Consider the following 14,651-nt stretch of genomic DNA (forward strand, 5'->3'; position numbering starts at 1 on the left):
CTCTATTCTCAGTCCCTCTCCTTTGTCCTCCACACTTCAGTATATGATGCCTTTGAAACAGCGGGATTGGAATAGTTTGAGACACAATGAAGACCCACAGCACTGGGCCAGGAGGTGGGCCACCAACCCAAAAAGAAAAGATGGGGTTAGTGACTTCAATGAGGGGCTTCCATGGCTTTATGAATAGGTTGGGGGGCCTTCATAGGCTTGTGAATGAAGACTCTGTGCCAAGGAAGCTGAAAAGGCCTATAGAGAGTCCTCATAGCAGCTGCGCTGGAGGGCAAGACCCAGGTCATCGAGATGGGGGACCATTTTGGGAAGGGGTTCTATGAGAAAGACCCTTGTCTCCATTTGTCTCTGTTTGGGTGAGAGAGAGAGGCCACGGCAAGGGATGGAAATCTTCACGTTCTTCATTCACAACAGCAAGAAAGTATATTCCTCACTTTGGGCTTTTCGTATATTTGGATACATCTCAAATTCATCAATTCTTTTCATATTCACTGAGCTTTCAATATCCAAATCCATGATATTGCAATAGTGTACAGGCTGGGTTTAGGAAAGGCAGAGGAACAAGAGACCGAATTGCCAACATCCGGATGCTGGATAATAGAGAAAGGCAGGGAGTTTCAGGAAAACATCTATTTCTGTTATATTGACTATTCTAAAGCCTTTGACTGTGTGGAGCATAATACATGGTGGCAAGGTCTTGGTGGGATGTATGGGGATACCAAGCCACCTGGTCTCTCTCCTGAGGAATCTCTGCAATGACCAAGTAGCAACAGTCAGAACTGACCATGGAACAACCGACTGGTTCAAGATTGGGAAAGGCGTACGGCAGGGTTGTAGACTCTCACCCAACCTATTCAGCTTGTATGCAGAACACATCATGCAACATGCGAGCCTTGATGAATCCAAGGCTGGAGTTAAAATTGCTGGAAGAAACATTCACAACATTCTGTTGTTACTCAGAAACAGTAACAACAATAACAAAATATAACATTAACTATAAGTTGTGCAAGTCCTTCAACGATCATGTTCGGAATTGCTGGGAGAGTCCAACCAGCTGCGATTGCTTTGTAAACATGCTCTTGAAATCCCTTAAAATGTATCCTTCTCAAGAGCCAAGATGGCTAGATTTGCTTTTTTTTGTTTACATAATGGAGTCCTGAACATTAGCACAGAGCCAGCATGTCACCACAATGGAGCATGAACATGCGCCCAGAGCTTGAGATGTACCAGAAGGGAATCCTGCTGTATAGATATAAAGTGTGGAGGGAAAGGCTTCCTTGCCCATGTGCGAAGTCATCAGAGTCTGCATTCATTTATTTATTTATTTGCTATACTTGTATACCGCCGTTTCTCAGCCTAGCCGGCGACTCAACGCGGTTTACAACAACTGATAACAAACAACAGTATACAGTTTAAAAGCATAAAAACACGATCCACAATACATATATCAATAAACCATCCAATTCATCTCTTGACTAAAATCGCGATCCAGTTTCGTCGTCCAAATTGCCAGTCCTTCAATCATTACACTTATTGCACTGAGTTAACCGAACGCCTGCTCGAACATCCAGGTTTTTAGTCTTTTCCGGAAAACCATCAATGAGGGGGCTGATCTTACCTCCATGGGGAGGGCGTTCCATAGCCGCTGGGCCACCACAGAAAAGGCCCTGTCTCTCGTCTCCGCCAGCCGCACCTGTGAAGCAGGCGGGATAGAGAGCAGGGTCCCCCCAGAAGATCTTAGGGTCCTGGTGGGCTGATAGGCAGAGATACGTTTGGATAGGTAAGTTGGGCCAGAACCGTTTAGGGCTTTAAAGGCCAGCGCCAGCACTTTGAATTCAGCCCGGTAGCAGATCGGCAACCAGTGGAGCTGGTGCAGCAGAGGAGTTGTATGCTCCCTGCGCTCCGCTCCAGTTAGTATCATGGCTGCCGAGCGTTGGACTAATTGGAGCTTCCGGGCCGTCTTCAAAGGCAACCCCACGTAGAGAGCGTTGCAGTAGTCTAAACGGGATGTAACCAGAGCGTGGACTACCGTGGCCAAGTCAGACTTCCCAAGGTACGGGCGCAGTTGGCGCACGGGTTTTAACTGTGCAAATGCTCCCCTGGTCACCGCTGAAACCTGGGGTTCCAGGCTCAACGATGAGTCCAGGATCACACCCAAACTGCGAACCTGTGTCTTCAGGGGGAGTGCGACCCCATCCAACACAGGCTGTAACCCTATGCCCTGTTTGGCCTTACAACTGACCAGGAGTACCTCTGTCTTGTCTGGATTCAATTTCAATTTGTTTGCCCTCATCCAGACCGTCACAGCGGCCAAGCACCGGTTCAGGACCTCGACAGCCGCCTTAGTAGCAGGTGGAAAGGAGTGACAGAGTTGGACATCATCCGCGTACAGATGACACCGTACCCCGAAACTCCGGATGATCTCACCCAGCGGCTTCATGTAGATGTTAAACAACATGGGAGACAGTATTGAACCCTGAGGAACCCCACAAGACAAAGGTTGTGGGGTTGAACAGGAGTCTCCCAGTAACACCTTCTGAGACCGGCCCTCGAGGAATGAGCGGAGCCACTGTAAAACAGTTCCTCCAAGACCCATTCCCGCGAGGCATCCCAGAAGAATACCGTGGTCGACGGTATCGAAGGCCGCTGAGAGGTCCAGCAGCACCAACAGGGACACACTCCCCCTGTCGAGCTCCTGGCGCAGATCATCCACTAAGGCGACCAAGGCTGTCTCGGTACCATGCCCCGGCCTAAAGCCAGACTGTGCCGGATCCAGATAATCCGTGTCTACCAAGAATGCCTGGAGTTGTGAGGCCACCACACGTTCCAAGACTTTGCCCAAAAAGGGGAGATTGGAAACAGGCCGAAAGTTGACGAATTGAGTGGGGTCCAGTGATGGTTTCTTCAACAGCGGTTTTATCACAGCTTGCTTTAAGCTGGCTGGAATTTTGCCTTCCCGGAGGGAGGCATTAAACACCACTGGTTGTACCATCCACAGCTTGAAAATGTGCATCCATTGGTTGTACCATGCACAGCTTGAAAATATTGCTCCCAAAAGCAAACCTTGATTTTGCCATATTATTAAAGGCATGCCATTTTACCCCTTGTTGTTGTTTATTTGTTCAGTCGCTTCTGACTCTTGGTGACCTCCTGGACCAGCCCAGGCCAGAGCTCCCAGAGCCTCCACCACACTCCGGGGCAGAGAGTTCCACTGCTGAACAGCTCTCACAGTCAGGAAGTTCTTCCTCATGTTCAGATGGAATCTCCTTTCTTGTAGTTTGAAGCCATTTCTCCATTGCGTCCTAGTCTCCAGGGAAGCAGAAAACAAGCTTGCTCCCTCCTCCCTGTGGCTTCCTCTCACATCTTGATACATGGTCCTGATCATATCTCCTCTCAACCTTCGCTTCTTCAGGTTAAACATGCCCAGCTCTTTAAGCCGCTCCTCATAGGGCTTGTTCTCCAGATCCTTGATCATTTTAGTTGCTCTCCTCTGGACACATTCCAGTTTGTCAACATCTCTCTTGAATTGTGGTGCCCAGAATTGGACACAATATTCCAGGTGTGGTCTAACCAAAGCAGAATAGAGCATGGGGAGCATGACTTCCTTGGATCTAGACACTATGCTCCTCTTGATGCAGGCCAAAATCCCATTGCTTTTTTTTGCCGCCGCATCACATTCCTGGCTCATGTTTAACTTGTTGTCCACGAGGACTCCAAGATCTTTTTCACACGTACTGCTCTCGAGCCAGGCCTCATCGTCCCCTATTCTGTATCTTTGCATTTCGTTTTTCCTGATCATATCTCCTCTCAACCTTCACTTCTTCAGGCTAAACATGCCCAGCTCTTTAAGCCGCTCCTCATAGGGCATGTTCTCCAGACCCTTGATCATTTTAGTCGTCCTCCTCTGGACACATTCCAGTTTGTCAATATCTCTCTTGAATTGTATTGCCCAGAATTGGACACAATATTCCAGGTGTGGTCTAACCAAAGCAGAATAGAGCATGGGGAGCATTACTTCCCTAGATCTAGACACTAGGCTCCTATTGATGCAGGCCAAAATCCCATTGGCTTTTTTTGCCGCCACATCACATTGTTGGCTCATGTTTAACTTGTTGTCCACAAGGACTCCAAGATCTTTTTCACATGTACTGCTCTCGAGCCAGGCATCATCGTCCCCTATTCTGTATCTTTGCATTTCGTTTTTCCTGATCATATCTCCTCTCAACCTTCACTTCTTCAGGCTAAACATGCCCAGCTCTTTAAGCCGCTCCTCATAGGGCTTGTTCTCCAGACCCTTGATCATTTTAGTTGCCCTCCTCTGGACACATTCCAGCTTGTCAACATCTCTCTTCAATTGTGGTGCCCAGAATATTCCAGGTGTGGTCTAACCAAGGCAGAATAGAGCATGGGGAGCAGGACTTCCCTAGATCTAGACACTATGCTTCGTCTTTTCCAAAAATGCCGTCATATGTCTCCAAAGGAAGCCATGCAGCCCCCTTGCCTTGCCCCCCAATGAAACCCAGCTGGGGCTGGCAAGACCTTTGTACAGCAAGGAGAGAAAAGGAAGAAGCCAAGCAAGGAAGGGAAGCAAAGAAGGGGGTGCAGAGACCCCAGAGCCGGATCCAGTGGTGGTGGGAAAGGGGGCCAAGGACCCCGATGCCCTTTGCTTGGCTTTGCCGGCCCTCACCCGCCCTTCTGTGGGCAAAGCCAAGGGGCAGGGCTTGCCCGCACAAAGAGGGCTGCTGTTCCCTGGCAGTCCTGGCACTGTGGAGGGAAGTCTTGCAGGCTGGACAGGCGTGCAGTGTGTCTGCAGAGGAGGGGAGGAGGGGGGTGGCCTTTGAAAGACCAGGCAGCCTCCCTCTTTCCCCCACCCCTCTCCCAGCCCCCTTCCCTCCTTCTCTTTCTTTCTTGGCTTCCCTTCTTTCCACTCCCTCCTTCCCTCCATCCCTCCCCTTCCCAGCCAGAGAGGAGAAAGAGAGCTCCTTCTTTTCCCACTTTTTGCAAAAACAAGGGGACAAAAAAAGGGGCTGGAAGGGGACTTGTTGGACTTTGGACCCCCCTGCAAAGGGAAGGAAGAGGAGCACCTCCAGAAATCCAATCTCTTCCTCAAAGGAGTCGAAAGAGAAAGTGGCCGAAAGAGAAAGTGACCGAAAGAGAAGGTGACCGTCTCCAAGGCTGTAGGGAGGTGGGGAGGGGTCCCTGCGCCCCCCTTGCCTCCCTCCCCAGCCCTCCCCATGGTAATCTCCAATGCCTTTCTGCTTCTCTTAGGCTTCTTTGATACTTTTGGGCTCTTCTGTCTCCTTGCTTTGCTACTCTCTCCTCTTCCTTTGCTTTGGCCTGAGGAGGGAGGGCATCTCAGGACACCAAAGGAGACCTTTGACCTCCTTCTCCCCTGAAAGTAAACAAAGGGGTGGCATGGAGAGGCTTGTTGCCCAACCTGTTTCCCAGCCAGAGGGGTCTTGTGGGGTTGGAGGGCTGGACTGGCAACCTGCGGGAACAAAGTTTCCAATTGTTGAAGGCTTTCATGGCCGCAATCACTGGGATGCTGTGTGTTTTGCGGACTGTTTGGTGATGTTCCAGTAGCATTCCCTCCTGACGTTTCGCCTGCATCTGTGACAGGCATCCTCAGAGGTTCTGTTTCAAGTAAGGAAAGTGGTGTGTGTGTGTGTAAAAGGTAAAGGTTTCTCCCTGACATTAAGTCCAGTCATGTCTGACTCTGGGACTCTGGTGCTCATCTCCATTTCTATGCCCAAGAGCCGGCGTTGTCCATAGACACCTCCAAGGTCATGTGGCCAGCATGACTGCATGGAGCACCATTGCCTTGCCACCAGAGCAGTACTTAGTGATCTACTCACATTTGCGTGTTTTCGAACTGCTAGGTTGACAGAAGCTAGGGCTGTTAAGTCCAGTCATGTCTGACTCTGGGGTGTGGTGCTCATCTCCATTTCTAAGCCCCAGAGCCGGCGTTGTCCATAGACACCCCCAAGGTCATGTGGCCGGCATAACTGCATGGAGCGCCGTTACCTTCCCGCCGGAGCGGTAACTAGTGATCTACTCACATTTGCATGTTTTCAAACTGCTAGGTTGGCAGAATCATAGAATCAAAGAGTTGGAAGAGACCTCATGGGCCATCCAGTCCAACCCCATTCTGCCAAGAAGTAGGAATATTGCATTCAAATCACCCCTGACAGATGGCCATCCAGCCTCTGTTTAAAAACTTCCAAAGTAGGAGCCTCCACCACACTCCGGGGCAGAGAGTTCCACTGCTGAACGGCTCTCACAGTCAGGAAGTTCTTCCTCATGTTAGAGCCGCTCAGCAGTGGAACTCTCTGCCCCGGAGCTAGGGCTGACAGCGGAAGCTCACGCTGCTCTCCGGAATCGAACCTGCGACCTTTCGGTCAACAAACTCAGCAGCTCAGCGCTTTAACCCTCCCCTCCCCTCTCTCTCTATCTATGGCAGGATTCTCTTCTGGCACATCTCAAGCTCTGGGCACATGTTCATGCTCCACTTGAGCATCAACATGACATTATACCTGTGGCATAATGTCCAGGGTGGGAGAAAGAACCCTTGTCTGTTTGAAGCAAGGGTGAATGTTGCAATTAGCAAGCTTGAATTAGCATTGGAGTAGCCATGAAGTTTACAAAGTCAACCAGCGAGGGTCTCTGCATAGAGGTATCCTGGCTGTTGTTGCCTGGAGGTATCCTCAGAGGTTTGTTCAGCAGTCTGTAGGAAATGAAGCAAGTGGGGTGTATAGACCTGTATAATGTCCAGGGTTGTAGAAACAAGCCTTGTCTGTTTGAAGCAAGTCTGAATGTTGCAATTAGCAAGCTTGAATGAGCATTGGAGTAGTCATGAAGTTTGCAAAGTCAACCAGTGAGGGTCTCTGCATAGAGGTAGCCTGGCTGTTGTTGCCTGGAGGTATCCTCAGAGGTTTGTTCAGAGGTCTGTAAGAAATGAGGCAGCAAGTGGGCTACATGTGTGTGTGTGTGTGTGTGTGTGTGTCTCCATGGTGGGAGAAAGAACTCTTGTCTGTCTGAAACAATTGTGAATGTTGCAGTTTGCAAGCTTGAATTAGCCTTGGAGTAGCCATGAAGTTTACAAAGTCAACCAGTGAGAGTCTCTGCATAGAGGTAACCTGGCTTTTGTTGCCTGGAGGCATCCTGAGATGTTTGTTCGGAGGTCTGTAAGAAATGAGATAAGTGGGCTGTGTATATGTATGTGTGTATGTATCTATGTAATGTCCAGGGTTAGAGAAAGAACCCTTGTCTGTTTGAAGCAAGTCTGAATGTTGCAATTAGCAAGCTTGAATTAGCATTGAGGTAGCCATGAAGTTTGCAAAGTGAATCCACGAGGGGCTCTGCATAGAGGTAACCTGGCTGTTGTTGCCTGGAGGCATCCTCAGAGGTTTGTTTAGAGGTCTGTAGGAAATGAAGCAAGTGGGGTGTATATACCTGTGTAATGTCCAGGGTTGGAGAAAGAAGCCTTGTCTGTTTGAAGCAAGTGTGAATGTTGCAATTAGCAAGCTTGAATTAGCATTGGAGTAGCCATGAAGTTTGCAAAGTCCATGCATGACTGCATGGAGCGGCGTTACCTTCTTGCCAGACCGGTACCTAATGATTTACTCACAGGGTTGTTGTAGGTTTTTTCGGGCTATATGGCCATGTTCAAGAGGCATTCCCTCCTGACGTTTTGCCTGCATCTATGGCAAGCATCCTCACTACCTCACTACCTCTGAGGATGCTTGCCATAGATGCAGGCGAAACGTCAGGAGAGAATGCCTCTAGAACATGGCCACATAACCTGAAAAAACCTACAACAACACTTGCATATTTTCAAACTGCTAGGTTGGCAGAAGCTGGGGCTAACAGCAGGAGCTCACCCCACTCCCTGGATTCAAACCGCCAACCTTTCAATCAGCAAGATCAGCAGCTCAGCAGTGTAATCCACTGTGCCACTGGGCACTCCAAAATTGCACTTTAGGATCTAGAAAATTGAGGATCTATTTTGCCTGCTATGGACCAAAGCAGATACGGGTCCCGCAGATACAAGGCTCATCATCCCATGCACAGTGTTCCCACTGAGATGTTTTGAGTGCAAGAGATGGGTGTTTCCTCTCCTTTCAAAAGAAGAATGTTGAAAATAAGGTTCTCATTTCCTCAGTGAAGCGTCCAGCCAGAGGTGTTGCAAAGCGGGCTATTATTGCAGCGGGAAGCGGCTGTTTCATCAGCTTTCTTCTATCCATCCCAGCTGGAAAAAGAACAGGGCCAGAGGTTGGAGACAAGATGGGAGAGGAGGCTGGAGAAGTGGTTTTGTTTTGGACTCGGCGGGGTGTCCCTGATGGATTGGGATTCATGGGAAGAAGCCGCCGCTCTGCTTTCAATAAAGAGAGAGAACTGGGTGAAAGGGCTTCTTGGTCAGATGGGGATGTGCGCAAAGTTCTGGGGATGCATCCACTGTTCTGTCGCGCGCTGGGCCTGTAACAGCTGTCTTTTCTATAGGACGTATACTTTAAGCCCAGCAGGAAGCCGGGGTGTCTCAAAGAGAGGTTCTCAGGGATTTTCTGAACTGATGGTCTTTAGAGTCTTTGATGATACAACAAAGTCTTTATTATGGAACCACTGACCACCTGCTGCAATGCAACCTGAGCCCTGCCACATGCATGATGGAGGACCTTCTTGCGGCAACACCCAAGGCACTCCAAGTGGCCAGATACTGGTCAAAGGACATTTAATCAGCTACCAAGTTTGCAAAGTTTGTGGGGTTTTTTAAATCTGTTTGTTTTGTTCTGTTAGAAATGTAATACAATGTTCTGGTTGCGGATGACACGATAAATAAATAAATAAATAAATAAAGTATGGAACAAACAACAAATCAAGCCAGAGGTACTCCTGGTCAGTTGCAAGGCCGAACAGGGCATAGGGTTACAGCCTGTGCTGGATGGGGTCGCACTCCCCCTGAAGACGCAGGTTCGCAGCTTGGGTGTGATCCTGGACTCATCGCTGAGCCTGGAACCCTAGGTTTCGGCGGTGACCAGGGGAGCATTTGCACAGTTAAAACTCGTGCGCCAACTGCGCCCGTACCTTGGGAAGTCTGACTTGGCCACGGTAGTCCAGCTCTGGTTACATCCCGCTTAGACTACTGCAACGCTCTCCACGTGGGGTTGCCTTTGAAGACGGCTCGAAGCTCCAACTAGTCCAACGCTCAGCAGCCATGATTCTAACAGGAGTGGAGCGCAGGGAGCATACAACCCCCCTGTTGCGCCAACTCCACTGGCTACCGATTTGCTACCGGGCTGAATTCAAAGTGCTGGCGTTGGCCTTTAAAGCCCTAAATGGTTCCAGCCCAAGCTACCTATCCGACCGCATCTCTGCCTATGAACCCACCAGGACTTTGAGATCTTCCAGGGAGACCCTGCTCTCGATCCCGCCTGCTTCTCAAGCACGGCTGGCAGGGACGGGAGATAGGGCCTTCTCGGTGGTGGCCCCTCGGCTGTGGAACGCCCTTCCCACAGACATTAGGCTATCACCATCTCTAATGGTATTCCGCAAAAAAGTGAAGACCTGGCTGTTTGAGCAGGCGTTCGAATAATTAGTGCAATGACTGGTAATGAACATAGGAATAGAACAATGGATGACGAATCTGGATTATGTTTTTGTGGATGAGACGATAGTGAATGGTTACTGTAGTAATTGTTTATTAATTGTATGATCTGCTAGGTTGTTAACTGTTTTTACACTGTAGCATTGAATTTTTGCTGTTCTTATTTGTTGTGAACCGCTGTGAGTTGTCTTCGGGCTGAGAACAGTGGTATATAAGTAAAGTAAAGTAAATAATAAATAAATAAATAAATAAATCTTCAATGGTTCAAACAACACTTCAAGGCTTTCTTAGTCTAGTCCTCAATGGACTGGTACCTGACTTTGATTAACTGAACTTTCTCTGTAGGAAAAAAAAACCCCTGTTTAACCTCTCCCAGGCTGTTTACTAACTATGCCTCATCGGTGTGGGTCCTACTACCGATTCCAAATGCTTCTGGGTATCGAGCAGACCTACCAGCCGAGGCTTGTAGATATTTCAGCTGGAGTTCCATGGATCTGTAGTGCTGTCCTCCCTCAGAGAATTCTTTTAAAACTTCAGGGCTGTTTTCCCTCTGTTTGCTGTGAGGCTGAGAGGCTATGAGCTCTCAGCCAGAGCTCCTGGAATTTTTGATTTTTGTTTCCCTGGATGTTCTTGAGAAAAGAAGCTTTTCTACGAGACGAGCTGGTCTACGTCCTATAGTTTCGCTTCCTTATGTGAGATTGCCCAAAAAATGGCTCCTTTCCCTCCCAGAGCCCTGAACAAGGGGCGGAACCAAAGCTTAATTATGATGGACAGGAGCCCTGCCCTATGACTGCAAACAGATAACAAAAAGGAAATAAAGTTGGAGCTCCTGGTACAGCCGTACCACTGCAGAATCGATGCACCTCGACACCACTGCTCATTGCTACGGAATCAGTGGAGTTCTAGCTCTACAGTTGACATTGAATCCAGACAAGACAGAGGTACTCCTGGTCTGTCACAAAGCCGAACAGGGCATAGGGTTACAGGCTGTGCTGGATGGGGTCACACTCCCCCTGAAGACACAGGTTCACAGCTTGGGAGAGATCCTGGACTCATCGCTGAGCCTGGAAACCCAAGTTTCGGTGGTGACCAGGGGAGCATTTGCACAGTTAAAGCTTGTAAGGCCAACTGATCCTGTACCTTGGGAAATCTGACTTGGCCATGGTAGTCCACACTCTGGTTACATCCCGTATAGACTACTGCAACACGCTCTACCTGGGGCTGCCTTTGAAGACTGTTTGGAAGCTTCAAATGGTCCAGCAGGTAGCAGCCAGGTTACTAACAGGATCCATGCTCAAGTAGCATACAACTCGTCTGCTGCGCCAACTCCACTGACTGCCAGTTTGCTACCGGGCACAATTCAAAGTGCTGGCTTTAGCCTACCAGGGTTGAATGAAAAGTAATGCCTCCAACTTTGTTACGTACTTTACTTACTTACTTAGGCAATCCCTCGTTGGCCGAGTAGGATAGTCTTCCAGGATCAGTATTCTTGTGGGTCCGTAGGTGGCTGTGGAGCCCTATTCTTGACCTGCATCTTCTCCCACAGTGAGGGCATCGGTTTCCAGGTGGAAGGCGGTCCCGGTAGGGGTTGGCTTGATGCGCCTTCCTCTTGGCACGTTTCTCTCTTTCACCCTCCATTCGTGCCTCTTCAAATTCTGCAGCACTGCTGGTCACAGCTGACCTCCAGCTGGAGCGCTCAAGGGCCCTCGCCCTGCATAATAATAATAATAATAATAATAATAATAATAATCCTTTATTTGTACCCTGCTACAAATAAAGATGTTACATGTAGAGGTCGGAAGTTGTATTGTGGTTAAGTTCAAAGGTTGTGGTTAAGCGCAGAGTCTGCAGGTCCAAGAAGGTACTTTCCATCAAAAGGTCAAGGGAAGGGGCTGGAAAGAGAGTACTTTCCATGACAAAAAAATGTTCTTGTTTACTTGAGGTTATATATCAGTGGTCAAAAGCTGCGGCAGTCACTTGAAGGGTAGCATCTGCGTATGCTGCCAGGCTGTCCGTCTTCTTCATGAAGAAAAGCAAATAAACCTTGGTTTTTTAATCATTTTTGGGACTGTCTCCTTCCTTTCGTGCTCCCATGATGTGGACCTAAGAAGACCCAATTTAGGGTCTCTAACATTATTATTATTAGAGAGAACTGTTCAGCAGTGGAACTCTCTGCCTCTGGAGTGTGGTGGAGGCTCCTTCTTTGGAGGCTTTGAAACAGAGGCTGGATGGCTATCTGTCAGGGGTGCTTTGAATGCGATTGTCCTGCTTCTTGGCAGAATGGGGTTGGATTGGATGGCCCACCAGGTCTCTTCCAACTCTAGAATTCTATGAATGTGAACGATGAATGCATTACCGGCTCTGAAGTTTCCATGTGTCAGCGTGATGGAAAGACAGAACATGAAACAGGACTGCTGACGATATTCATGGGGTGATTCCCTACTCTTAAAGGGATGCTCACCCATGTTTTCCCCTCTCAATGTGATGAGGTGCTGGGAGTCTGGTGTAGTCTCCTTCTCTGGAGGATTTTAATTATTATGTCTTCCTACCTGGCAGATCCCGGTTGGGCTGGATGGCCTCTGGGATCCTTTCCAAGCCTAGTATCCTATGTAGGAGGTGAGCTGTGTCCCTCTTTCCAGTTGTGGGAAGGCAACTTTGGCACTGAGAAGGGAAGGAGGCAGGGATCCTTTGCAGCTGTTTGCAAAGCGGGTGTGGGGGAGTGGGAATCTCCGTGATTCATAAAACCAGGCAGAGCGGCTGGGATCCAGATGAAATAGTAGATCTGCCTGGCCTCTCCTCTCTAAAAACACACGCAGAGACCTTGCAAATTTATTTATTTATTTATTTATCTATCGTGTCAGAAGCAAACCAAATAGTTGTATTGCAATTCCTATGATTCCATAGCATTGAGCCATGGCAGTCAAAGTGTGTCGAAAAGCATCAGTTCCACAATGTAGATGCATCCTTTATGTGGGTATTTATTTATCATGTCAGGAGCAAACCAGTACAGTCGTATTGCATTAAAAAGCAAGCAAACAAACAAAATACAAAGTTTGCAGACTTGATATTCTATTAAATGTCCTTTGACCAGTACCTGGCCCCTTGGAGTGCCTCTGGTGTTGCTATAAGAAGGTCCTTCATTGTGCATGTGGCAGGGCTCAGGGTGCATTGCAGCAGGTGGTCAGTGGTTTGCTCTTCTCCGCACTCGCATATCGTGGATTCCACTTTGTAGCCCAATTTCTGAAGGTTGGCTCTCCATCTCATGGTGCCAGAAAGCAGTCTGTTCAGCGCCTTCCAAGTCGCCCAGTTTTCTGTGTGCCCAGGGGGGAGTCTCTCATTTGGTATCAGCCATTGGTTGAGGTTCTGGGTTTGAGCCTGCCACTTTTGGACTCCTGCTTGCTGAGGTGTACCAGCAAGTGTCTCTGTAGAGCTTAGAAAACTATTTCTTGATTTAAGTCGTTGGAGTGCCGGCTGATATCCAAACATGGGATGGGCCCTAAGTGTCCCCCCACTCACTTGTTGTGGACTCCATTTTATAACCCCGTGGCTCTGCATCTCGTGGTGCCAGAGCGCAGTCTGTTCAGTGCTTTCCAAGTCGCCCAGTCTTCTGTTTTCCCAGGGGGGAGTCTCTCATTTGGTATCAGCCATTGATTGAGATTCTGGGTTTGAGCCTGCCACTTTTGGACTCTCGCTTGCTGAGGTGTTCCAGCGAGTGTCTCTGTAGATCTTCGAAAACTATTTCTTGATTTAAGTCATTGGGTATTATGCTGGCTGATACCCAAACAGGGGGTGGGCTGGAGATGTCTCTGCCTTGGTCCTTTCACTATTGCCTGCTACTTCCCGGCAGATGTCAGGTGGTGCAATACCGGCTAAACAGTGTAATTTTTCCAGTGGTGTAGGGCGCAGACACCCCGTGATAATGCGGCATGTCTCATTAAGACCCACATTTACTATTTTAGCGTGGGGAGATGTGTTCCACACTAGGCATGCATACTCAGCAGCAGAGTAGCATAACGCAAGGGCAGATGCCTTCACTGTGTCTGGTTGTGATCTCCAGGTTGTGCCAGTCAGCTTTCATGTGATATTGTTTCTAGCACCCACTTTTTGCTTGATGTTCAGGCAGTGCTTCTTGTAGGTAAGAGCAAGGTCCAGAGTGACTCCCAGATATTTGGGTGCGCTGCAATGCTCCAGTGGGATTCCTTCCCAGGTCATACTCAGAGCTCAAGATGCTTGTCTGTTTTTGAGATAAAAGACACATGTCTGTGTTTTAGATGGATTAGGAATCAGCTGGTTTCCCCAGTAATGGCCAGTAAAAGCACCTAAAGCTTCAGAGAACTTCTGTTCAACCATTTCAAAATGCCTTGAATGGGCGGTGATGACACAATCATCAGCATAGATAGAATTCTCTGTCCCTTCTGGCAGTGCTGGTCATTTGTGTAGATATTGAACATGGATGGAGCAAGCACACTTCCCTGAGGCAGGCCGTTCTTCTGTTTCTGTCATCTGCTTCTCTGGCCCTGGAACTCAACAAAAAAGCTCCTGTTTTGTAGCAGGTTTCCTATGAGGCGGGTGAGGTGGTAGTCCTTTGTGATATTATACATTTTTCTCAGGAGGAGGTGGTGGTTCACGGTATCATAGGCTGCTGACTGGTCTATGAAGACAGCTCCTGTGATCTGCTGCCTTTCAAAGCCATCTTCTATGTGCTGAGTCAGGTTCAGCACTTGCGATGTGCAGCTTTTGCCTTTTCTGAAGCCAGCTTGCTGTGGGATCAGACAGGGGTCTATATTTTCCATAATTCTATGCAAAATAAGTCTCTCCAGAATTTTGTAGAGGTGGCACAACAGGGAGATTGGTCTGTAGCTTTTTGGGTCATTACGGTCTTTGCCTGGCTTCAAGATGGCGATGACTCTTGCTTTCCTCCAGATTTTGGGGATCTGACAGGATGCAGTGCAGTTGTTCATCAGCTCCAGTAGCCAGCACTTTGCTTTGATTTGTTCAAAGTTCTTGATTTGTTCCATCCGTAGATCATCCAGGCCAGCTG

The 14,651-nt window shown here is 48.6% G+C and overlaps 1 protein-coding gene across 1 annotated transcript in view; it reads left to right on the forward strand.

Annotated features, from left to right (window-relative positions):
* Positions 1-4,876: 4,876 nt before the first annotated feature.
* KIAA1755 (KIAA1755 ortholog) overlaps positions 4,877-14,651 on the forward strand; it is a 78,133-nt gene continuing 68,358 nt past the window's right edge. The window contains exon 1 of the mRNA XM_067468294.1: positions 4,877-5,246. Within this exon, the coding sequence (XP_067324395.1) occupies positions 5,244-5,246 (3 nt within the window). The 5' untranslated portion in view covers positions 4,877-5,243. The remainder of the gene's footprint in view (positions 5,247-14,651) is intronic.

The sequence above is a fragment of the Anolis sagrei genome, chromosome 4 (genome assembly GCF_037176765.1).
Source record: "Anolis sagrei isolate rAnoSag1 chromosome 4, rAnoSag1.mat, whole genome shotgun sequence".
In the NCBI taxonomy this organism is placed as follows: domain Eukaryota; kingdom Metazoa; phylum Chordata; class Lepidosauria; order Squamata; family Dactyloidae; genus Anolis; species Anolis sagrei.